This window comes from Serpula lacrymans (assembly GCF_000218685.1).
Source record: "Serpula lacrymans var. lacrymans S7.9 unplaced genomic scaffold SERLAscaffold_8, whole genome shotgun sequence".
NCBI classification, from domain to species: Eukaryota; Fungi; Basidiomycota; class Agaricomycetes; order Boletales; family Serpulaceae; genus Serpula; species Serpula lacrymans.
Window position 1 is genome coordinate 1 of NW_006763297.1, and position 22,506 is coordinate 22,506.

Consider the following 22,506-nt stretch of genomic DNA (forward strand, 5'->3'; position numbering starts at 1 on the left):
GCTCAATATTATTGCACGTCTCCGAATTTATAGAAAATGGTAACCATGTCTTTACTGTAATGTCAAGCTTCAAGACTGGGACCTGGGAAAGCCGTGGAGAAAGTATTCGCCAGTGTGCAAGTACTGTGTTCAACATTCTTAGGGTAGTAATGGTGGCGTGAGTACTTACTGCGATACAGGTTGCTCTGGCCTTCGCTGACAATGTCATTGTCGCGGACTTAAGAGGATAAAATTTCTATCATGATCATCTTAGAAACATCGCAGTCCTTTGCAATCGCGTGAAGACACTGAGTACAGATCAATTTACAAATTCCGTTTTTGTTTTGTATTAAACACCATGATATATCTTTTCTGCATATCTTTTTCACCAAATATGGGCGGTACGTCTGTATACATTTACGTTTCTGTTCATTCATTCCTGGCCAGCGACTAGATACCACTGGGATGCATCTTCTTTGGGCCATCAACAGAGCATACTGGAAAGGATATCATTTGCCGTAGACGGTCAAAAGTCACAGGTGCGTACGCCTGCCCGAGAATAGTTCTTCACAGGCTTTTGAGTCCATTCTTTTCTTGCCAGTCTTCATATTTCCGTACCACCTCAGGGGTAATTTGTTTTTGAAGTGCGTTTGCTGCAGATATAAACGCATCCTGCGAGACCTATTGATAAGGATAAGCATCGCTAGAGAGATCCCAAGAATCATGGGATAGAGGCGAACATATGGAGCGTTGATATCTTTCTTCATCGTTAGCAAGGCTGCCTCTTGACACAATGCCGTGATTTCTGCACCAGAACAGCCGTCGGTCTGTGAGCAGGATCAGCATATGGGAAACAGCAAGCTTAGTGTGCCAACGTTCACCATTGCTGCGATTTGTTTCACATCTAGATTGGGTTCCACGCTCATCTTTCTCGTGCGTATCGCGAGTATATCCTCTCGACCTGCTTGATCCGGTGGACCTACATACATGATACGATCTAGTCGCCCTGGCCGCATCAGTGCTGAGTCCTGATAAGCATAAGCGACCGGATAAATGGAACGTGCTAGGATGAACAAAACGTACGATAACATCAGGCCTGTTAGTAGCCGCTATGACAGTTACACCAACAAGTTCCTGTACTCCATCCATTTCGTTAAGTAAACTTGTGAGAACACCTTCGTGGGGTCCTCCACCACTTGAGCCTGCGGAAGTGCGGGATGTGCCCAAGGCATCAATCTCATCCTATAAGGAAAATATAATTATTAGGCGTTGGAATAGATAGGGCCACGAAAGTGTTTTACAAAGAAAATTATTGATGGGGATGCTGCACGAGCTTTTCGAAAGATTTCTCGGACAGCTCGTTCAGATTCACCAACGAACTTGTTGAGCAGCTAGGCATCGTTAAAGCGTAAGAAGCCAATCAAGTGTTTTCGATTCGGGGGAAGTGAAACTTACCTCAGGACCTTTTACTGCAACGAAGTTCACCCCACTCTCGCACGCACAGGCTCGAGCAAGAACCGTCTTGCTGCACCCAGGAGGACCATACAGAAGGACGCCTTTGGGTGGTCTGATACCTAATCTTTCAAACGCTTGCGGATGAAGGAGCGGCCACTCTACTGCTTCTCGTAGTTTCTGGATGACAACACCCTGCCCTCCGATGTCGGCGTAGCGTACTGGAGGGGTCTCAAAGAATAAGCTTCTCATACCAGAAGGTCTCACGGAGGGCAAGGAGTCGAGGATGTCCGTCAAATTTAGCAGAAGACCATCACCGGGAGAAATAGAAGTAGATAGGGAAGGATTTACGCTGATCCATCGTTTGATCGCAAGAGTCCCTGCTTCGCGAACCACGGCACTCAAATCAGCGCCGACATATCCGTGGGCGCGGGAAGCAATAGTGTGGATGTCTTGTTCTGACAAGGAGTGGGGAACGTTGGCAAGCAAGACTTTAAGAATGGAAGAGCGTGCTTCTATGTCCGGTATGCCTGGTAATAATTTATCCCAATATTCAGTGGTCAAGGAGAAGATAGAAAATAAAGTACTTGCCTATTTCAAATTCCCTATCAAACCTTCCTGGTCTCCGTAAAGCTGGATCAATAGCGTTTGGCCGGTTTGTAGTACCAATTACAACGACTCTTCCTTTTCCATTCGCCTCATCTTCCATCCCATCCAATAGCGTTAAAAGGGTAGCCACTACCCTCTTTTCTACCTCTCCTCCCGCACCTTCCTCACGACGAGGGACTAACGCATCGACTTCATCCAGCACAACAATACAAGGGCTTTTCTCGCGAGCGTCTCTAAAAACATCACGAAGCTTCGATTCCGTTTCGCCGTGATAAGCAGATGAGAGTTCAGGTCCGTTGATGATGATAACTGAGGAGTTGGTCGATGAGGCTATAGCACGTGCAAGATGCGTTTTTCCGGTCCCTGGAGGGCCGTGTAGTAAGATCCCTCGTGGAGGTTTCAATCCTGTATCAGGCAGCGAGTGTAGTAGTAACGATGTGAGACGCCCAGTAAGTCGGAGATAGATAACAGGATAGATGAGGAATTTGACCCACCAAAGTACCCGAAAAGCTCAGGGCGAGTCAGCGGAATTTCAAGCAGATCTCGAATTTGGGTGATCGTCCTATCCAATCCACCCACGGATGCATAAGCATCCGAAGCTGTAGATTGCGACAGCGTTTCGATATCACGCTATGCAGGCACGAGTATGACCAAGAGATTTCTGAGATATGGAGGGTACCCACCTTGCAAAATTCCTCGGGGTGATGGCCCATGTCATTGTCAACGATGTGTACGGACGAATCCCACCCTACAGTCCAAAGAAGGACTGGCGTCTTGATTGAGAGTGAATTAATACCATCTGCTATGGCACTGACAGAGTTGACTGGAGGAGATTGCTTTGGAGATACAGACACAACGGAGAATCTTCGTAACTGGCCCTCATATAAAATCTCGGCAACCTGTGCAAATGTTGAATACTTCAAATCCACTTGAGACCAGCGTCGAAGCACCAGATAGAAAAATTTTAAAAAAATTAAAAAGAAGGTTACGAGCAGCTTGCTGAGTATACTGACCCAGATGTTCTCTAAGCAGTAGCGTGAGCCAGTCTCGACGCTTGCCTTTCTCGCGTGTAATTGTGGGATTTAGCGACGGATTAGTACTTCTGGAAATTTCCTTGAAGCGGATAGTGCCAGCCTCTCGGATGTCTCGTGGTGATGGCAAGCCAAGTGGCACCTTACTTGAGACTTTCCCTGTCAAGGGAAAAATTTGTACCTTTGTGCCTTCCACCAGGCCTGCCGTGAGCAGTATGGATGAAGACACTAAAATGGCTGGAAGGAAATGACGGGGTCAATCTTAACGAAATAAAATCCCGTCCCATGTGCATGCAACATGGTGAGACTTTACTAACAGTCCTGTGATATATCCAAAGAGGGCCATAACACCCCCACAGCGAAGTCCTGTCAGACAAGAAGTCAGTTACTTCGTGTTAACGAACTCGAAGAAGTTTTTATAAAGAAACGCGCTGACTAGTTCAATAGTTCTCACCTTTTGCGCTTTGCCGTTATCCGCTTCAGATAAGGCGACCACATCACCGGAGTATAGTTTGGATGTCTTCAAAATATCTGAATGGATGATAACGCGCCGCGCGGCACGAAATTCCGCTCCTAAATGTGCAGGCTTAACAGTGAATCGGATAGAGGATATCGACATCTCCCTCGCAATACTCAAGATGATCAAATTGCCCTACTATATCTGCTCCGAGTTTCAGACGTTGAACAAAGAGGAAATTTTGCTGACCGTAAATTTACCTGGGCGCAACAATCCTCCAGATTCCTGTAAGTATCGGCAAAATGCGATTCATGAAATGATTAGCATCAGTCTACACACAAACTTAGGATTGTTATACCTCAGACGACGAATGAACAAACTAAGATTTGGTTTTGAATGGAGATAAACCAGATTTTTCGCTGCAAGGTGCTCAAAGATAAAAATCCAGCGAAAAAGTCGATAACGTCGGTAACATGTCTGTCGGATTTACCCGGCACGTTCGGTCCACGTTAACATTGGACTCCAGAAGTCGAACTACTCCTATGATAGCTTACTAGCAGCTGAACTTGCCTTCTTGTTATCTTGTTCTCTAGATGGATGTTCACCTAAATTTGGAAAGGGTCGTCCCATGCGTAATGCTTCAAGATCCTTTCGCCTTTATCTTTACGTATAATGTGGATTTCCTGATATCATTTGAGAAACACCCCTTGAATCACTGATATAGGTTCACGCACAATTTTTTCAGAAATAACCTTAATTCCTCGAATAAAAAAAAGTGCCAGCTTATGATTCATGTTTATGCCACCTGAAAGTAAACTACCTCTGGAACGACAGTAGTGACTGCTGCAGCAGGCCTCATTGAGTGTCAGTATGAACACCCCCCCCCCCCGAAAGTGCAGTATTGGTGATTTCTTTAGCCCTAACAAACAATTACAGTTACTATCCAAGCTCTGAAGTTCGTTAATACTTACATCACATACGAGTTACATATGCCTCTATACCAACCATTGACGGGTCAAGTATGGTGCAGATACATTACCATTTCGCAGTGTTGAGGCTGAATCAACTGAAAGGTAAATCAAGACTGACAGCATCTATAGCAATACATAATATAGGTGAGTGCTTTGACCATGACTGCGATTTCCGCGAGCTGATATACATTTTAGTTGAGTGTGTTCAATCCACTGCCAGTGATCCGCTATATAGTGGCCAAGCAGAGCTCAGAGCTAGAACCAATTTCAATAAAAATGACAAATTTTCTAGCTCAGCCCAAAAGCGCTAATTTACCCCTCAACGTCTTTCTCGAGAGTTGCCTCCTGCCCCCATATCTGCGTATAGCTTTTGTACGTATTCTCCGTTATCTTGTTATTATCCGCATCGTTAAGTGCTTGACTCTTGTAGTAATCTTCCATCGCAAATATCATCTGCATCTGCTTTTTTACTTGCTGTTAATTGTACCATCCCATGCACATGAGCTTTGGAGTGGGAAAGCATGAAAACGTGTTTACCCGGCCTGACTGCAGAAGTCAGAAGTTCCAGTCGACCTGACAACAATGTCCAGGAATATTGATCTTGGAGCCATCTTGCAATCAGATTTTGGTACACACGTTTCGTTAATGAACTGACGCCACGGTCTCTGTCGAATGATTGATGTTAGTTCATCTCGTGACTTGCTCAATTTGCGTCATAGCACATTTCCCTCACGTTCAACACGCACCTGACCTTATTTTTTCTGAAAAGGGTTGACAAGTCGGGACTTGGATCGCACTCTGGGAACCTGGGAACAAGATATGTCGCTGTGTTACTGACAAAATGTTACCAACCCGATTCATCCTCAAGAGAAAGGTGACATTTCCTAAAATACCCAGGAACAGTGTGCCTACACACGGCGCCAGCTGTTACTTCGTTCCGCCATTAAACCACCTGATAGAATAGCGATCAAAAAGAGCACACTGGGCGCATTATAGACGCTAACTGTTTGCCCCACTTTCCTGATCTCTCCAGTGACAGTACTACATAATATCATATTCCCCGTACTAGTATGTGGAAATCAGGGACGAAATACGGTGGCAATGATAGGTCCGAGTGCCATGCACTAAACACTCCCCTTTTTGCTACCAATCACGATAAGCAGCGCCGCTAGACTGACGGATCTCAGAGCACAAGCAAACCTGTGTTTTGTGTGCACTAGTCCTAGCGTCCTCTGTATTAATACGGGGATAGGAAAGCCTCGAGGAAAATGACGTTCTGCATATGTATGGTGGTGAGGTTCGGACAAGCGCAGCTTGAATTATGGCGATCGATATCAATATCGTTTTCTGATAGAAAGTCCCCACGTCCCCCTAGTACCGAGCGCCGGGTGATCCCTATCCTATGGGCTATATGTTTAATAGTGACAAGACCGCAGTTATTTTACAACGTTTATCGGTGGGATTGGTGGTTCTTCTTCCTAAACTTACAGTGTGAGAGCCGCATCAGATAACCCAAAGACGACAACATGGCGCTTTGAGAAATCGTCGCTCAAGTTAGCGGAGAACTTGGTGTAAATTTACACGGCTCGATTGTGGCCCGGTAGCAGGAGTTATACGTACAGAGAAGGAGCACTCCAGAAAGGATACAAGCTTACGAAGGGTAGCATGGTAGACACATATGGGCGACATACATGTATATCGCATATGGTTCTGATAAAGAACGTTTAGCGTGGCCACATGACACTGCAACTTGGGCCGAATTATCTAAGAAACTTGTAAGAGCACCATTGGTCCGTATCCGTCTCAGCGGCCTTGAATAAAACATGGATAACATGTGGTACTCCTAGTGATCGCACACAGACGAAGTCTGCTAGGACAAATGCGGCTGTTCGAACAAGCCGGCTTGGTGTTCGAATTCGCGGCTTGTTCCAGTGATAGTCTTTCAGTTGCATAAAGGTGACGAAACCTGTGGGCAATATAGGCACCATACTTGTCCCCTCTTGCAAATATTCACTGTAATTGTTTCGCAGCCCAGGCTGTCTTTTATATCGTTGGACCATCGTTACCAGCTACCTCCCACACCCGCACGCATATTCCGTTTGCCTCCTACACCCATGTGCAGACAAATTTCGTACGTCCATTTTGTGCATTTCGTCGTAGATGCCACTAACCATAGATCAGTGAAGGAACACGTTGGACTCGATGTGGTGTATGATCACTTGTGACTCTTCGCTGGCATGGATTCATTTTTGAAGTTGATTGTAGCATTTCCAAAGACATCTCGTCGTAGCCATCATGGACTGTAATTCAAGTCGCTGCGAACGAAGTTATCTCCACCCTCCAAATTGTCGAAACCCAGCGTGCATCAAAGTACGCTAAATTGATCTTTGACCCTTATATTGCCAATGGTGGCAACCTGATTATGCGAACGTTAATTCAGAACTTCGGCCCCGAGGTACAAAAAATCGCGGATAGCGTCGACGAGTATTGTTTTGCTTGCCGTGCAGCAATGGCTCGTCGACCAACAACATAACACCCGGAAAATTAACGCGAAGGGGGGCGCGCACTCATCCAATCTCTGTATACCATAAACACTGTAGCTAGTATCGCAATGCCGTATTGTAGTGTTATGCATCGTTCTTGTTGATATCCAGTTGTGAGTGATTCTGATGGTGGACATAGCAAATTGTCATGTGAACCAAGTTTCGTAAACTTCGGGCAACATGTGTCCATTAAGGATGGCACTTGCCTTCCGGTAGAGAACCGCAGAGAACCTTTCAACCATTATGAATGAACTATGATGCAACATGACGCAAACATAAGTACCTGATCAGATTGTACCGAACGCTGAGCCATCTGATCGGTCAGATGGAGGCGCGTTGCGGGGGAATAGTGGCCGAGACATTGCGATGTCGATTCCTTGATCTCGAATTCCATCAAAAGTTCCCGCAGATTGGTAGTATCCACTTTCGTAGCGCACATTGGGCGTTACACATACATATGCACGATGACGGCCTATAAGCTGGCTGCATTCTTGCTGATCAGTCATCGATGGAAATGATCCTGGCGCGCGCCAACTGATAGGAGGCCACATACATATGACCAGGAACACCAGCGATATCATGGAACTGCCCCGAACGGTTCAGCTTGCAAAAGATAAAGAAGACAGACTTCGGTGGCTCGATGTCCTTTTCAGCGCTGGCCAGGTACAATAGAAGCTTGAGGCCAAGCCGAGCAAGGGCGCATCTCCAAGTTCCGAACCTGAAAAGAGATCGCAGCGACCGCAACGTTGCACAATATAGTTTGAGAAGATCACCGATCCACCAGTTTGGGGTCGAAGGAAAGAAGGTGAGACTGCTACTTTCACGTGTCCGGTACAAGGCGCCACAACTCCGAGTAGAGTGGAGATAGTGGACATTCTTTATACCCTATACCTCAGGAGAGAAAGCTGAAGCCAGCTTCCTTCTCATCGAAGCTCACAGCAGCTTCACGTATCACTCTAAGCGAAAATGCCAATCGCTTCTAATGTCAAAGTGCCAGCAGTTGGCGTAATAGGATGGATAGCTGATGGCACCCAGTAAGCCTGTGCAATCTCATGCACCTCATCGTGGAGCGGCGTGGATACCATAAGGCTTGATTGCACGACTCGTATGGAGCACCATGGAATCTATGGGTGTTCGAGAAAGCGGCATTAAATCGTGTCAAAGAGCTGTACAACACAGCCATAAGATTATCTCCCATGATGATATGAATCTCACCAAGTAATATGCCCCCCGAAAGAGCATCAAAGAAGACTGGCATGATGCTAGACTACCTCGGTGGGAACATGATTGTGAAGAACATGCTACGTACAATCTCTGATCAGATGAAACCAAATTCATATTGCAGTGCAGCGTCTGGATACTAAGACCTACCGCCCTTGGATATAACTACCATTTAAGGTATGCATCGCGAACTCAAACATCTGTATTCAATATCTGGACTTTGCTAATAACTCGCAAACCTGGTCAATTGTACTGAGCCCGCAATGTCAACCTCATCATAAGAATTTGTTTTGTTCTCGTACCTCAGCCTGTCAATGAACGTAAAAAGCCAAGTTGCAGCGTGTTTACTAAAGCTGTTCAAGAAATCTGCACTGTCAACTCGCATTCGGAGGTTCTCGCAATTGAATACGCGGTATAAGCTACCACTGTAGTGTGATATTTTGAATGTAATCTTTGTACATGATTCATCCGCAGCGACCTCCAAAAATCTAAACTCCAGTCCAGCCCTTGCAACTAGTGCGCGTGGTTCTTGTGGTGCTCTGTAATGGTGTTAGCCTTATCAAAGGATATTTAACTATGAAATAGATTTACTCAAGTGCACTGTAGAAGGATTTGTGAGTTCACGAATATGTCAATTATAAGACTTTTCCCACTCACTCTGGTAGTCAACTGTATACCCAAGACCGAAGATACCCAAAATAGTCCACACTAAGGGTGCGCCAGACGCATTCTTGCCATTAAAGTATCTCGCCTTGATTCCCCCGACGGTGCTGGGTGCTGGGCCTTTTGGCAACTTGGAGTAAAAATTCACAAGGGGAGTAAGGTTTGCACCAGAACCCGAAGTCTAGACAGTTCACAGTGAGCTTTTGTGGTACAAATATAAGATATGATATGCATATACCAGGTGCGAAGGAGTCGCAATCTTGGGGGGTATGATCCCACCGAGCTGGCGGCGAATAAGAGATACGTGCATGGCAAAGAACAAAAATGAGACGTGACTGGAAAGACTAGTCGGAACAACTCGGGCAACGTCCTTTTGTATTGTCACACGACCGTAGACCGTGACACTGTGACGCGCCACTCAACCATACCCAACGTAGTCTGTCTTTGACACAAATATGCCCAAAAAAATATATAAACATCCTGAAAATATTATGCCTGAAGTCAGCCGCAGGAAGGAAATTGTAACTAATGTATTTCGACGTGGTCCTCTCCACTAACTACGCTCCTTGCCTAATTTGGAATTGAATCAATCGCCACACGCGTCCACTGGCAAGTCGCGTCAAAACAATTGTCTCTTGATACTGACCACATAACTAAAATACGCTTAAAGCTACCTCAATCACTTTAACATACACTTTGACCATCATTCGCACTCAAATTGAGGTCTTTCTGAAGACCCTGTGCTCCAACTTCTGCCTTCAGTATACTCATGCCGATCGTTCTCACAAGCCTTCCTCAGGTTTCAGCCGGACTTGCTCATATATTCACCACATTACTGTCTTCTTGCTATGTTGGTTCTATCTACGCATCTAAAGAGGCTCGGTTGCAATTCTCTTCAAACAATCTTAGAATACAGGCAGGGCACATTCGGAACAAGGAACGTGATGAACGATGGAGAGATGACCCAGACGTCATTAGAGCTCGTCTGGTAGCTGTCAGTCTTGCGACGTTAACATGTTGCATGATTATTTTCTGCCTATTCTGGTATCTCGTGGGTGGAGAAGCTAAAGTGCGCCACGGAATATATTTGTCCTTCACATTGTTCTAACCAGTCTTCGCTAGTTCATTTCACTCGCTATTCGTGAAACGTTAACCCACCTGGGTCTCCGCTTCAACGATGTATCCATTTACCCTTACCTTGTAACACCGTTACTATTTTTGGGACCACTCTATGCACTATTCCTTTCAGAATCGTTACCATTTCAACGTTCCTGGTCATTCAACAAAGATGTCTTCCCAATTTTCTTCTCCGTCAAAGGACTGCGCAATTATATTATCGTGAGTCACATATGTTACATCATTTGCAAATGTAAGATGTAACGTTTGTTGGTATGAAGGCTCCTATTACCGAGGAAGTAGTGTTTCGTGCCTGTATCCTGACAGTATACCACTTATCGCACGCAACAAGGAATAAGATGATTTTCCTGAGTCCGTTATCTTTCGGTGCTGGTGAGAGCTTTCTTTTGACACTTTCGAAAGACTCGTTTTTAATAAATTGTCTGCCTCCCATCGATGACTTGTGCCAATGTGTGGCAGCGCACCTACACCACGCGTGGGACACATACAATCGTTATGGACGATCTTCCGCAGCACTAAAACGTGCTGTTGTTTCTACATGTATGTTTTTTATTTTCGTATGAATCATGTTTTCGATTCAAATTTCGTAAATTCTCAGTGTTTCAGTTCACATATACCAGCATATTTGGATTTTACTGCTCTTATCTTTTCATCCGTACAAGCTCCGTTTTTCCGCCTATTGTCGCCCATATCTTCTGCAATATCATGGGCGTTCCACAACCAGGTTTCGAGATAAGGCAAAGTCCGAACAGGAAATGGCGTGCGTAGCTTTCCGTATATCAATCAAATTTGACCTCATCTAGGTACACATAGCAATCGTATTTGCTTACCTGGCAGGTATTGTAGCATTCACTTTCACGCTTGGACCTTGGACACACATGGAAGGAAGTTTGTACTGGAAATGAATGGAGATAATGGAACCCGGTGCATTATCATCACTGTAGTTTTTCTATATGGGTGTACTGTCATACGGTACCTCAGCGGCGTGTTAATGATGGCTGATTGTTCGGAGACGCGACATTCGTTTGTTTAATTATCCTCAAAGACCCTATGTCCTTATCTGTTGATACTGAAGCGCTGAAGTTTGAGGCCTCATATCCCAACAGGAATAATAATGCGAGTTTATTTTGGTCATCCAAGTGCCACAAGTTTTTCCGTATTTCTTGTCACGTGCCGGAAAGCAAAGGCCACGTGCGGTTCCACTAAAATTCTGAGTGAGCTAACTTGCTTGTCGACATCCATCAAGGACTACCTTTGCTGATATCCTAGATTGAAAGTATGGAGTGATAGCATATCCCGGCCAAACTTATGAAATATTAACGTATCTCTCTGCAGATTCGCGTTGTTCATTATCACTATGCCCCATAAACGTGCTAAGCGGTCTGTACGGGAGCGAGAAAAAGTAAACAAGTGCGTAAATTTACTGACTGTTTCATACCGGCGTTGGCTGATATAGACACCATAATATTGTAGAGGTGTAGATTTGCCTCCACCTACGTCCTTAGTCACAGAAAAAGTCCCCAAAACAGCCTCTCGTATCTTGAATGCCGAGAAAATTAGACAGGAGTACAGAGAGAGAAAACGGAAGGTTGTGGAGGATGGTGATGCCGGCAAGCCGCAGCGGAAGAAGAGTAAAAAGGAAGTTAATCCGAAGGAGTATCAAAATGACGAACCTGTGTTGAAAATCAAAACCGGTGAAACTATTGCCCAATTCAACAAGTATTGTCCGATATTTTTCATGATGCTACTCCCGTTAACTTTTCGTTAGGAGAGTAGAGAAGACTATGTTACCCGCCATCAGGTCAGCAATACACTCGTCGTCGTCACAAGCCAAGAACGTGAATCAAGCCCAAGCAGAAGAAAAGGTAGTAAGGAAGGATAACAGCACCAGTGCCCGCCATCCGACTCGGGGCCACAAAGAGGAAGCAATGACATTGGGGCCATCGCTTCTTCAAAAGACGCCACGAAATGCTTCTGAGAATATCAAAGAGTTTCAGTCGACGTCGACGTCCGCGCCTCGTCGCCTCAACGATATCGCCCAGGCACCACCTGAATTCAAAAAACTTCCCCGCGGAGTGAGTGGGGACGCTGGTATGAACATTAAAGGGAAATCGCAGGGTGTTCTTAGTATGGCACAAAAGTTGATGATGGAGGAGGAAAGAGAAAAGGCGATTCTACGTTATCGCGAAATGAAAGCAAACAAAGCGAAATTAGACGGTTCTGTGAGGGAGAGGGGAGATATGTAGTCTGGTTTCAGAACGGGCTGGTGGAAGGGTTTATGAATGAGCTAGGTCAGATACCCAGTCTTAGGTGAGCCAGTATATGTTTTGAGGTGCGTTTCACATATATCACTGTCATGTTTGGTTAGTGTGACGCCTGAACATTTCTACCTCCACCAGGCTTGGACGTTTTTGCAACGCGGATACCTTGCACACAAGCGTTTTGGAGTCATTCGTGAGTTGCACTCATAAATTCCAAGCCATCAACATGGCTAGTAAGTGGCTGGCCAAGGAATTTGGTGCTCTTGCTATGTGATTGCTGTAGCTGTCCTCTACCTCGTGTTCTTGGCTTCGTAGTCTGCTGGAACTTCGCGCATGACTTGATCCTTGTGCATAGCCTCTGGCCGTGACGTATGTATGGGTTTGCCTTAACGGCATTCCTATCTAAGTCTTTCGATTACCTTGTAGGTTACTTCTCGAGGGGGATGCGAAGAAGGCTGAAATAATTAAGTCGTCGTTATGCCACTCCTGCAGTTGCGATGCTCTGTCCATGGGCGAATCACGGCTTGCAGCACCCCGTCTGACTCCATGGTTCGGCCAGTGAGCGCCCATATTCATCATGTCCAGATTTAGAAAGTGTCGTGATTGTAATGATCAGTGTAACGCAACAATCGAATTTTTGTCTACAGACCATTGACATGATGGAGAATGGAGAGTCGAATGTCAACCAACAATAAGGTGTGCACCGTGCATCCCGGCCTCGAAGGAAATGACTTGCTCATCAGATCTCCGACATGTCTCGACCCCTTTCCTGAGCTTTGTCCTCTTAGCGACTCACAAAGCTACATCGTGGATTCTCTTCACCCGAATGCTCAAGCTCTATTACATGTGCGGATTTCGTCACCAGTCGTTTTGTTGGAAACCCTGATCCCACTAAGGAAACCATCACTTCGAGGCACCTTCGAAGAGCGGCGGATGGGATAGGATAGGATGGCCGAAGAGCAGGAAGCTGTACTTACGATATTGGCGGACGCCGTTATTCTCTATCCGGTATGCGCGGAGCCGGGTCAAAATGCGGTCAAAATGCGGTACTCTGTCTTCTGGCGTTGGCGCACTAGCGCCTGTTCAGCTCGGGCTAACTTATATAGTTGGCATTGTTCATTTTCCCCTCCTCATGGTCTGCCAGTCTCTGTGTCTCATTTCCTCAGCCAGACTGAACCTCGGCTCATACTCCAAATTTCAGCCTGCAACATCACTATATATTCACGTTGCATGGCCGACATCGAGAAGTGCGCAGCTTTGCCCGTCGTACGAGGACCTAGTCTTGAAGGAGAGACCTACGACAACCTCAACCGAAGGAGTGCACTTCAGCCAGCCGATGCACCCTTGCTGTCCGCGAATCCAGGAGGTTTTGGTCCAGCGGACGGCGGTCTCAGAGCGTGGCTTACTGTCTTTGGCGCATTCCTGGCTCTGTTTTGCACATTTGGCCAGATGAACGCCTTTGGCACGTTCCAGTCCTGGTATTCGGATCACCAATTAAGTCAATTCTCGGCTTTCACCATCTCTTGGATTGGCTCCCTCCAGTTATGGGTATTCTTCTTCATGGTATGTCGCCACGTTCTTGTTGTGAAATTGCGAGTAAATGACCTTCTTCTTGTGTTCTTAATTGATGAAACTCTGCAGGGAGGGCCTATTGGACGTGTTTTCGACGCATATGGACCGACGCCTATAATGATTACGGGTGCATTCATTTACGTATTCAGCCTGATGATGACGAGTCTGTCCACGAAATATTATCAATATGTGCTGTGCCAGGGAATCTTATTTGGAGCTGGTGTTGGCATGTTGTATGTGCGCGCGTCTTAGTCATTGATGACCACATTCATTTTGCTGTAGGTTTTACCCCTCCCTTGCCGCCGTATCAACTCATTTCCAAAGATACCGAGCTACCGCTCTGGGTGTGGCTGCAGCTGGTTCCAGTTTGGGTAACTCGAATGCCTTTAGTTAATTTCCTAACTTATAAATGTGCCTCGCAGGTGGGGTGGTATATCCTATTATGCTTCAGTGTCTGTTCCGCGCAATTGGCTTTGGTTGGACGGTCAGAGTTTCAGGTCTGATATCTGCGATCTGTTGCCTGGTGGCTATCCTTACTGTCAAAAGCCGCTTACCCACCGGGAAAATATCTAGTCCATGGGCGGACACCAGAATTTTTAAAGACAAGGCCTTCATGCTCCTTGTTGCTGGCAGCTTCTGTGTTTGCTTGGGTGCGTTTACTAGTACCTGCCCTGCCGAGTCTTTGCTTTTCACTTATGCTTTTCTGCAGGGTTTTTCACTCCTTTCTTCTATATTGTAGACTACACTCAAGGTCTTTCCGTTCCTCGACACACAGCAATATATGTACTATCGATTATGAATGCGGGAGGTGTCTTCGGACGTATAGCTCCAGCCTGCCTCTCCGATGTCATAGGTCGATTCAATATACTTACACCCTCCGCATTCCTGGCAGGCTTGACCTGCCTCGTTTTTTGGATGTTCTCCCAAAGTCTTGTTTCCATCATGATATTCGCGGTCGTCTACGGGTTCCTATCTGGCGCTTTCATATCCCTTGTCACCCCGTGTGTCGCGCAGATCTCAGATATACGAGAAATCGGAACTCGAATCGGTGTTCTGTATTCCTTGATATCGTTGCCGTGAGTACGCTATTGCCGGCCTCTATGTCGCCCTTTACAGTAAGCTGATTGGGAAACTTCTGTCTTCGGCGGTTCATTTCAGATCACTCTTCGGAGGGCCCATAGCTGGAGCTTTGCTGACTCGCGAACACGAGTCTTACGTTGGTGCTATTGCTCTTTCTGGGACATCCATGATCATTGGATCGTTGCTCATCCTTGGTTCCAAAATGGCGCAAGAATCAAGAATATTGGCTCGTATATGAGCAGACTGGACTTTTCACCACTGCAGTGCGATGGCACATTTATTTGTATTTTTATTTTATCTTTTTCATGGCATTGCATCGTATTCTATTATTATGACAGATAACGACATCACACATCGATTCCCTTCCTAGCATTCACATAAATTCTTGCAGTAGGAACACAACGAATAGATATCATTTCACGACAGGATTAATGGGGAATCTAAAGGATGCATTCGAGATGGGGAAAAATTAAATGAGCGACTAGAGGGCGAGTTAGAACAAGTCTTCTCAAAAACAAAAGACGGTGAACGAGTTTGAAGTGTAGAGGTATGCCATGAACCTAGGGGGAAAAACAAATCGAGAGGTAGCATATATGCTAAAATAATATTTGGCGATGTGGAATAATACTACAAAACTAAAAAGTTTCTTCTTCGTCGACGGGAACACCAGCCTCTGGCACTTCAAAGCCATCCTGCAACAAAGGTGTCAATACAATAGCAAAAAATTGCTAAGATATTTCATTCACCTCTGTTGAATATAGAATTTTCTGAATTTCACGCAACGTCTCGTCATCTTTTCCATCCGATTCCAAGACCTCTATCTGCTGCTGGACAAGGATCTCGATGTCCCGTAGCTGTGTCATGATTATTTAGAGTGCACAATTAATTTTGAGATACATGAAAGCATACCTTGGCGAAATAGAAATCACGTTCCTTCTCGAGTCCCTCCATATGAGTTGACATTTCGCGTAGCTGTGCTTGCAGATTCTGGATAGCCTCGTTGGGCTGAGCGGATCCTGCTCTGTGGCCACCAATAGGTGTCTTTCCACCTGCTCTACCACTACCAACGCCTAGACCAGCGGCGGTTCGCGAGGAAACAACCGGGGCCATCGTTGCAGGGGTATCAGTGGGGGCGCCCCGCCTTCGACCAACGGCATCGTAGCCTTGTCCGCCAAAGTTGGAATCCCAGAAACGTTTCATCCATTGCAAAAACTCTAGGTTGTCTCTGAGATAAACGAGATCCCTAAGAACACACTATGATCGATAATGAGATTGTCGATACGCACTGCATCTTGCATTTGACGAGCTTCTCGATGGGTATAGGCTGTGACGAAACGATTAGTGATTGATACTCTGATTTGAAACGGATGTAGACACGCCTTGTCGATCTTCTTCGCTTTGAAAGCATTCTGCAAGACCTTGAAGTTAGCGATGAATTCGTACTCGTGTTTTGCGTTCATCTTCACTCGCGCCATGGGCAAGTCACCTTGATTGTAAAGACAACGAGAGATATGCGCTGATCAGATGCGATTACAATGTAGATATGAGTGAGATATACGAACCATAAACCGAGTCCAATATTTGACAGTATGCAGCGCCAGAACCGCATTGCTCGATTTTGGTGTAATTAAGCTGCAAAAGCTCGTTAAGCCAGGCCAAGAGATCCGTCCTGGATGCAGCCATCGTTGTTCACTTGGACAATAATGAAGTAAACAAAGTGTTATTGAGGAATAGCTAGGGAACAAACGTGAAAACGAATGGCCGCCAAAAGCCAAAAAGGATCTCTTTACGCTAAGCTAACCGCGCTCAGTGGGCCACAACCCTAACCTTAGGTCGCGCCTCTCTGGAACTGGAAACAAAACCTCGCAGTCGAAACTCCCTGTCCGGTCCCACAATATGTCTCTGATATACTGCAGAAATACAAGAAAGCTATCAATACACCAGCTCATCGTCTATATATGCAGCAATCATCCATAACTTGAGGATAGCGGACCGTTTGCATCCCCCTCATACCATGTTATCACAAATGTGTAGCACGCGGACTGCCATATTCGCTATGGTATTTAAGCTCGAAATGCTCACTTGATGCGAATGTCACTCTTTCAAACAGCGTCAGCGCCTGAATACGGCAAGGTTGTGCGGTATACATTTCCAGTATTTATCTAGCTCTGCTTCCCGGGTTGTACGATGAACTATTGGAGCCACCTTCGTGTTATCGCTAGAAGCCCTCACAAATTGATGCAGTCGAGCATTGGAACAATGTTCGTTTCCGGACCAGTCGCTCTGTTATCTTGCAACTATACGTTAGCCCCAGAATTGCGCCATCTTCTTTATTGGGAACGGTGTATAGCGGGGGAATTTGGTTGCGGTTCTTTGTGTTTACACAGACCAATCTGGCCAATTTATACGTTCAGATACGTTTACTGTAACAGCCAGTGAGCCGTTATTTCGCTTTAACATCCACAGTCTGGTTTAATTATACTCTAAGCTCCATCATGGAAGGACACTCACCTATCACAATGGGATTTACATATACAATCTATTTCAGAAGACTCGGTCAGCCCACCAAGTCCCTAAAAGCTAGACAAATACATGTTTCCCAGCAAGCCACAATACTTCTATCGTACAATATCGACCTTTTTTGACGGCCGTATCGTTTACATCATCCAGCTGTTGCCTTCTAGCTTGCCCCTTAACTAGAGTCAACATTTCCCCTCCGAGACTGTCATCAGTTATTCCCGCCTCCTCACTGCCTCCTCACTGCAAGTAGCATCATGATATGGCCGAGGGGTTGACTACAGCAGCGCTCCACTCGTTTCGACGATCTGTTCTCGTCTGCGTCACCTTGGCACTCTTTCATTACCGTGGTTGGTCGCTTGTTGTTGTTTTTTGCCCCCTTACCTTTCTTATAAATTAATATTTATTTTCTTGTTACCAGATTTTGCAGTTTCGTTATGGCGGTGCAAAATTTGCGACTGTTGAGAAAAAGTCTCATCCGGTGGAGCCCCCAGTCGTGTTCTTCATCGTATCCTTACAGTGAGGAATGCCTTCACTGGCCACTGGAATGTATAGCTCTCTGGACTTCCGCCAGCCGCCTCGTGACTCGACGACGGAGATGACGCGAGGTTCTACTTCGAAACAGCACAACAACAACAACCACATTTTGGCATGCTCTGGAAGACTGCATGAGATAAACAGAGAGGAAAGAGGTGTAATACTACTGTACGTGGAATAGCGTAATTCATAGGTGTGTTGGTGCCTTCACGCGCATTCATGACGTTGAACACGCTGTATCTAAGCTGACATATTTTCCGGTGGCTGAGGTATAGATCTAGACGTATCAACGGTATCGATCGCATCGAATGGTTATGTGTAATATGAGACCTAAATTGGCGGACTGATGATTACACGCAATGTCGAACGCTTTCCCCTCGTGCATTACGGCTCTAAAGATACACGGGCGATTCGTTGCAACAACGTGGACATTTGCCAAACTGGGAATGCTCTAGTATCTCGACATCTGCAGCACTGCCTCTGTGCGTTCTCCTAATTCAAGTACACAGGGCATCACATCCGGAGATTCTTCAAGGATCCAAGATTGCCGTGCCATATATCTCGTCATCCAGCATGATCTCATCGGTAATATCCGTTCCAGCAGAACTACAGCAAGGCTGAGCCCTGTTGATGAAATGCTGACAACACCGTTCTTGGACTCTGATTTAAACATGGACGGGTCCAAACTTTCTCTTCGCTTAATTCTCTTACTACATGAGGTACCCAAGCTCTTCAGTATCTTCCTCAATGACCAACTCGACAAAGTCTGTATCTTCCTGCTCATCACCATCGTCCCCTCCCCCTCCGTCTCTTGTCGCTTTGCCTAGCATGACGCATTCGCTGGCTGCGTTGCCGACAATGTCTTCGATCCCAAGAGATATGCTTCACTACGGGAACACGGGAGCCCACAGTAAGGCGAAGGTAAATCTGAAAGCATTCAACATTTGAAACTCATCGCTAAACTTAACTTCTGCTTCATCGTAGCTTGATTCAGCTCTGCAGAAGAAGCAGACTCAACCTCTCCCAGCCCATGCACACTTAACACAGAATGTCAGCAATGATTCCGAGTCCGAGACTGCGTAGCCAGATCACTCAATGGGTCATATATAGATGCATGACATTCGACGAACGCCCAGTCCGTCGTTCCAGGGCGGTGAAGACGGGCATATCACAGTCCGACCTAGACAACAGACGACCCGAAGAGACAGTGTGAGTATTTTACATTCTGGATGTAGACCGAGTAACTAATGGCGGCTTTCATATTTTAGACGCGAGATCGAAGATAATATGCCTCTGTTCCTGCCCACCGTCTAAAAACAGAGTCAGCGCTCGTTTCGCATCGTGCCCTACTAGGGTGGGACCTTAATGTCCTCAAGTCGATGATACATTAAAATTACCTTAAGGGATGGGATAATCGGAAGGAAAGAAAAATACTGCAGTTTGACTACTTAGTTACCGTACCTACAGAGATGGTATCGGTTTTAATGCAATGCATTTCGACTGAAGACACTACTACAAGTAATTGTGGGTCAACTGTGCGCGCTGATCATGAACTTGGTGTTGTATCTGGATCATGCCGAATCACGGTTGGTAGTATAGTAAGTTAGGCCAACAAAATCATATTCCCGAGTCCAGTAATATTGGAGGACCTCCTTTTGAACGGCCAACAGGATAAAATTCGGTCGTCGCCACTTCCGATGTGCACGATTCATGACTGATCCTTGCACTGATATCAGGTTGTTGACAACGGACGTGACGGGGTGGAGGCGTATGTCAAAGACTCTCACACTGACTTGTGCACAACTGGCATCTTATCGTGTTTCAGGTCTGTCATATTCAAGCGCTCCGTCTTCGTGTGAAGATAAACAGGATAACGGATCCGGACGCGGAAAAGCGTGTTTGAAGGTAAAGAATCATGCCAGCGTCAGGCTGCATTACCAGCATCTTCCCTGACTTACCTTTTTCATAGACGTCGAGGAACACTCGAGTTATGGCCATATGTGATCTGCATGTCCTCGATGGCCATCAACAACCTTCCCCGCATTGAATGCGGGGCTTCGAGGGCCTCATGCCAGTGGCCCCATGGTCAGGCAACACCCCCATGACATGTTCTTTTACGTTCAATATCTCATGTGGAGACGAACGATCAAGGACATCGATCTTCGGGGCACACAGCGCGCTACCATGGCCAGGAGAAACTGCGGAGAACGCTGCATGCATCAACAAATCATGATACAATGGCCTCATTGACAACGCTAAAGATGGCCCGATCAACTATGATCATAAATGATCCAGCAATGGGTACTTCCGACTCGATGCATCGTCCTCATCGCGTTTCATGATCAGTATTTACAGAGTCTGGAGAGTGGGCTACGCTGTGAATTGATAAGATGGGCAAGGTGGATCGCTGACTCCCCCGATGAAACATGTATGGTCGTATCTCAGAATGGTTAGTCTTTTCAAACCTGTACTTGTGTCCTGTAATCCGCCTGATATTACGGCTGAAGGAAGTATGCAAACGTCATGGATGTTGTGTGGTACCAGGTGCATCACTTCGACGGCTTCTCTGGATTGATCCTCCCGGGACGTAATCTGCGATGCTGGTGGTGGCTTCGAAGTCTTGTCGTCATTGCTGCAACCTCAAGGCCAACAGCACGTATTTAACTAATTCCCACATCGGGCGACATATCTGATATCAGAGACGGATCTTCGACATGACCCTGCTCGTCTGATGTTGAGACATTATTAAGGCTGCCTGGTTGGACAGTTCTTAAGATTAGGAGCCGCTGACACGGCGCTGAGGACCGGTCAAACTTGAGAGGCTATACGTCTCCAACATTCGTATCCATTTTCCTTCTTGAAAGAACCTCTCACGGGGGGGATTTTAGCGGTTCGCGCCCTGTATATCGGATTCTTCGAAAATAGGTACTAGTACCTTGTCTAAAATCCTGCCTCTGAGCTATCATGTGCTCCCACAGTTTTCCCTGTGTCCTAGTAACAGCACTTCCCTGCGCATCGCGTCAAGCCTCCCGATATCATGTGGGCGGGTTTATGCAGATGGTTGGTAAGTTCCACTGATGTTTGTCTCCCATACATTGCAGTATTACTTACAGGATGACCAGACATGATAGGACCTCTAATCGTGCCAGATCGCGACAGTCACATCAACCCTCCTGGTAATCTCCTATGCATGCGCTATAATGGCTCATAGGCTACCATCTCTACTGTCACCTGGTTATTGGAGGCTTTGTCAGTGACGACGACATGGTTTAGCAGGATTTGTATCACTGACAGGAACCATCCATCGGTCGACACGGTCGACATGAAGGGAATATGGCAGTCCTGTCTCGTCTCTGATACACCGGCCGGTGGGTAAATATTATCATGCCCAGAATCAGCGAATCAACCCCGAGTCAAAATCAGAACGACTGATTCGCCGATACCGGTGATGGTTTTTTTTATACAGCAGACACTGGACTCCCGCATCATTCTAGGTTGAACATTAAGCGTGAAAATTGTACCTAGGGTGATCAACTCTTCGAGGTAAGATGTGATGAATTCGTGAAAGATTTCCGAATTGCTGATACACCTTATAGAGCTATACCCCACTGGCGCGCGCTCGCAGTCTAGCCAACGGACATAAACAGAGCACAGACTTCACATTCATCAATGATGAGTAAATCAAGGCTTGCCCCTACTGTCAATGTTCATCAGTGATGCATCTTTTCATCTTTCCTCCCCATGTCCTTTGATCATTCGTCCGAATGGCTGAAACTGTTGATGGAGCCCTGGTAAGTTTCAAGTTACCGCAGATCACCAGGCTTTGTGTCGATCTTCTTATCCGTGTATCTTGCAAGCAAGAGTGGCCGCCGATTGGCAAATTGACACGAGATAAGCATTCAGAGAGAAAGCCGCATATCACCGCGATAACTTACTCATATTACTTCGGTGTTCAGCAACGCCGAGCGTTCGTTCCCAGCTACGGCGAAGGTTGATAACTTTCAAGGAACCTTGACCCACACAGACGGTCGAAGGGGAGATGCCATTGCGAATGACCGCGCGAGGGTCAAACGGACATTACCTAGCGTCACGGTCCTGCCAGAGCACCATGTAGGTCACAAGCCTTTTCTCTGCTCCGTATATTCCGAAGAGAAGCAAGTCCCTTTTCCACTCCACAAAGTGTCTTCGGTCCATCGCTGTGCCGTGTTACCGTGACATCCAGATAAACCGCAGTCGTGGACTTGAGCGTCTCGACGGCGAACCCAATCAGGACCTTCATGCTACCTTTATTGAAAGGACTATTAAAAACCTACTCTGGTTCGTCGCTAGTTCCCTAATAATTGGTACTCTGTGACTGGTCTGCCTGGACTCAACGAAGTGCGCGGATGTTACGCGATAAGGGCGCCTGCGATGATCCATCTGCCATCCTACAGCCTTACCCGATTGGAACACGTTGATGCTTGTACCAGGACTCAA

The 22,506-nt window shown here is 46.2% G+C and overlaps 13 protein-coding genes across 13 annotated transcripts; 5 read left to right on the top strand and 8 right to left on the bottom strand.

Annotated features, from left to right (window-relative positions):
* Positions 1–546: 546 nt before the first annotated feature.
* On the bottom strand, positions 547–3,690 carry SERLADRAFT_438665 (uncharacterized protein; the record flags this gene model as incomplete). Its single annotated transcript, XM_007319046.1, has 13 exons — positions 547–660; positions 720–806; positions 861–1,007; positions 1,063–1,221; positions 1,281–1,370; positions 1,435–1,961; positions 2,046–2,064; positions 2,105–2,445; positions 2,535–2,670; positions 2,724–2,968; positions 3,030–3,308; positions 3,389–3,437; positions 3,526–3,690. The coding sequence occupies 13 exons, from the start codon at positions 3,688–3,690 to the stop codon at positions 547–549; spliced, it is 2,358 nt and encodes a 785-aa protein (XP_007319108.1).
* A 965-nt stretch (positions 3,691–4,655) lies between these two features.
* On the bottom strand, positions 4,656–5,358 carry SERLADRAFT_469166 (uncharacterized protein; the record flags this gene model as incomplete). The annotated part of the gene is made up of 3 exons (XM_007319047.1): positions 4,656–4,973; positions 5,037–5,164; positions 5,251–5,358. Coding segments are annotated over 3 exons (301 nt in total), but the record flags the coding sequence as incomplete, so codon positions are not given.
* A 1,149-nt stretch (positions 5,359–6,507) lies between these two features.
* Positions 6,508–7,147, bottom strand: SERLADRAFT_391197 (uncharacterized protein; the record flags this gene model as incomplete). Its single annotated transcript, XM_007319048.1, has 4 exons — positions 6,508–6,630; positions 6,681–6,708; positions 6,765–6,869; positions 6,940–7,147. The coding sequence occupies 2 exons, from the start codon at positions 7,132–7,134 to the stop codon at positions 6,807–6,809; spliced, it is 258 nt and encodes an 85-aa protein (XP_007319110.1).
* A 696-nt stretch (positions 7,148–7,843) lies between these two features.
* SERLADRAFT_469169 (uncharacterized protein) lies at positions 7,844–8,363 on the bottom strand (the record flags this gene model as incomplete). The annotated part of the gene is made up of 2 exons (XM_007319049.1): positions 7,844–8,166; positions 8,258–8,363. 2 exons carry the CDS (start codon positions 8,282–8,284, stop codon positions 7,999–8,001), a joined length of 195 nt encoding a protein of 64 aa, XP_007319111.1.
* A 260-nt stretch (positions 8,364–8,623) lies between these two features.
* Positions 8,624–9,272, bottom strand: ATP17 (subunit F of the F0 sector of mitochondrial F1F0 ATP synthase, ATP17; the record flags this gene model as incomplete). Its single annotated transcript, XM_007319050.1, has 4 exons — positions 8,624–8,802; positions 8,855–8,863; positions 8,921–9,107; positions 9,165–9,272. 4 exons carry the CDS (start codon positions 9,234–9,236, stop codon positions 8,777–8,779), a joined length of 294 nt encoding a protein of 97 aa, XP_007319112.1.
* Positions 9,273–9,563: 291 nt separating this feature from the next.
* On the top strand, positions 9,564–11,138 carry SERLADRAFT_469174 (uncharacterized protein; the record flags this gene model as incomplete). Its single annotated transcript, XM_007319051.1, has 6 exons — positions 9,564–9,995; positions 10,049–10,264; positions 10,324–10,435; positions 10,523–10,603; positions 10,662–10,823; positions 10,877–11,138. The coding sequence occupies 6 exons, from the start codon at positions 9,696–9,698 to the stop codon at positions 10,966–10,968; spliced, it is 963 nt and encodes a 320-aa protein (XP_007319113.1).
* Positions 11,139–11,420: 282 nt separating this feature from the next.
* SERLADRAFT_349781 (uncharacterized protein) lies at positions 11,421–12,309 on the top strand (the record flags this gene model as incomplete). Its single annotated transcript, XM_007319052.1, has 3 exons — positions 11,421–11,473; positions 11,537–11,782; positions 11,832–12,309. 3 exons carry the CDS (start codon positions 11,421–11,423, stop codon positions 12,307–12,309), a joined length of 777 nt encoding a protein of 258 aa, XP_007319114.1.
* Positions 12,310–12,511: 202 nt separating this feature from the next.
* On the bottom strand, positions 12,512–12,682 carry SERLADRAFT_391209 (uncharacterized protein; the record flags this gene model as incomplete). Its single annotated transcript, XM_007319053.1, has 1 exon — positions 12,512–12,682. A coding segment is annotated over one exon (171 nt), but the record flags the coding sequence as incomplete, so codon positions are not given.
* Positions 12,683–13,636: 954 nt separating this feature from the next.
* SERLADRAFT_469179 (uncharacterized protein) lies at positions 13,637–14,667 on the top strand (the record flags this gene model as incomplete). Its single annotated transcript, XM_007319054.1, has 5 exons — positions 13,637–13,887; positions 13,966–14,129; positions 14,179–14,267; positions 14,319–14,546; positions 14,606–14,667. Coding segments are annotated over 5 exons (657 nt in total), but the record flags the coding sequence as incomplete, so codon positions are not given.
* Positions 14,668–15,078: 411 nt separating this feature from the next.
* Positions 15,079–16,760, bottom strand: SERLADRAFT_469187 (uncharacterized protein; the record flags this gene model as incomplete). Its single annotated transcript, XM_007319055.1, has 6 exons — positions 15,079–15,668; positions 15,723–15,830; positions 15,886–16,201; positions 16,263–16,300; positions 16,356–16,462; positions 16,539–16,760. 6 exons carry the CDS (start codon positions 16,657–16,659, stop codon positions 15,612–15,614), a joined length of 747 nt encoding a protein of 248 aa, XP_007319117.1.
* Positions 16,761–18,093: 1,333 nt separating this feature from the next.
* Positions 18,094–19,532, top strand: SERLADRAFT_469188 (uncharacterized protein; the record flags this gene model as incomplete). Its single annotated transcript, XM_007319056.1, has 4 exons — positions 18,094–18,223; positions 18,306–18,951; positions 19,015–19,239; positions 19,299–19,532. 2 exons carry the CDS (start codon positions 18,745–18,747, stop codon positions 19,111–19,113), a joined length of 306 nt encoding a protein of 101 aa, XP_007319118.1.
* Positions 19,533–20,031: 499 nt separating this feature from the next.
* Positions 20,032–20,875, top strand: SERLADRAFT_469189 (uncharacterized protein; the record flags this gene model as incomplete). The annotated part of the gene is made up of 2 exons (XM_007319057.1): positions 20,032–20,479; positions 20,538–20,875. 2 exons carry the CDS (start codon positions 20,317–20,319, stop codon positions 20,603–20,605), a joined length of 231 nt encoding a protein of 76 aa, XP_007319119.1.
* Positions 20,876–22,117: 1,242 nt separating this feature from the next.
* SERLADRAFT_469191 (uncharacterized protein) lies at positions 22,118–22,472 on the bottom strand (the record flags this gene model as incomplete). Its single annotated transcript, XM_007319058.2, has 1 exon — positions 22,118–22,472. One exon carries the CDS (start codon positions 22,307–22,309, stop codon positions 22,118–22,120), a length of 192 nt encoding a protein of 63 aa, XP_007319120.1.
* Positions 22,473–22,506: the final 34 nt, after the last annotated feature.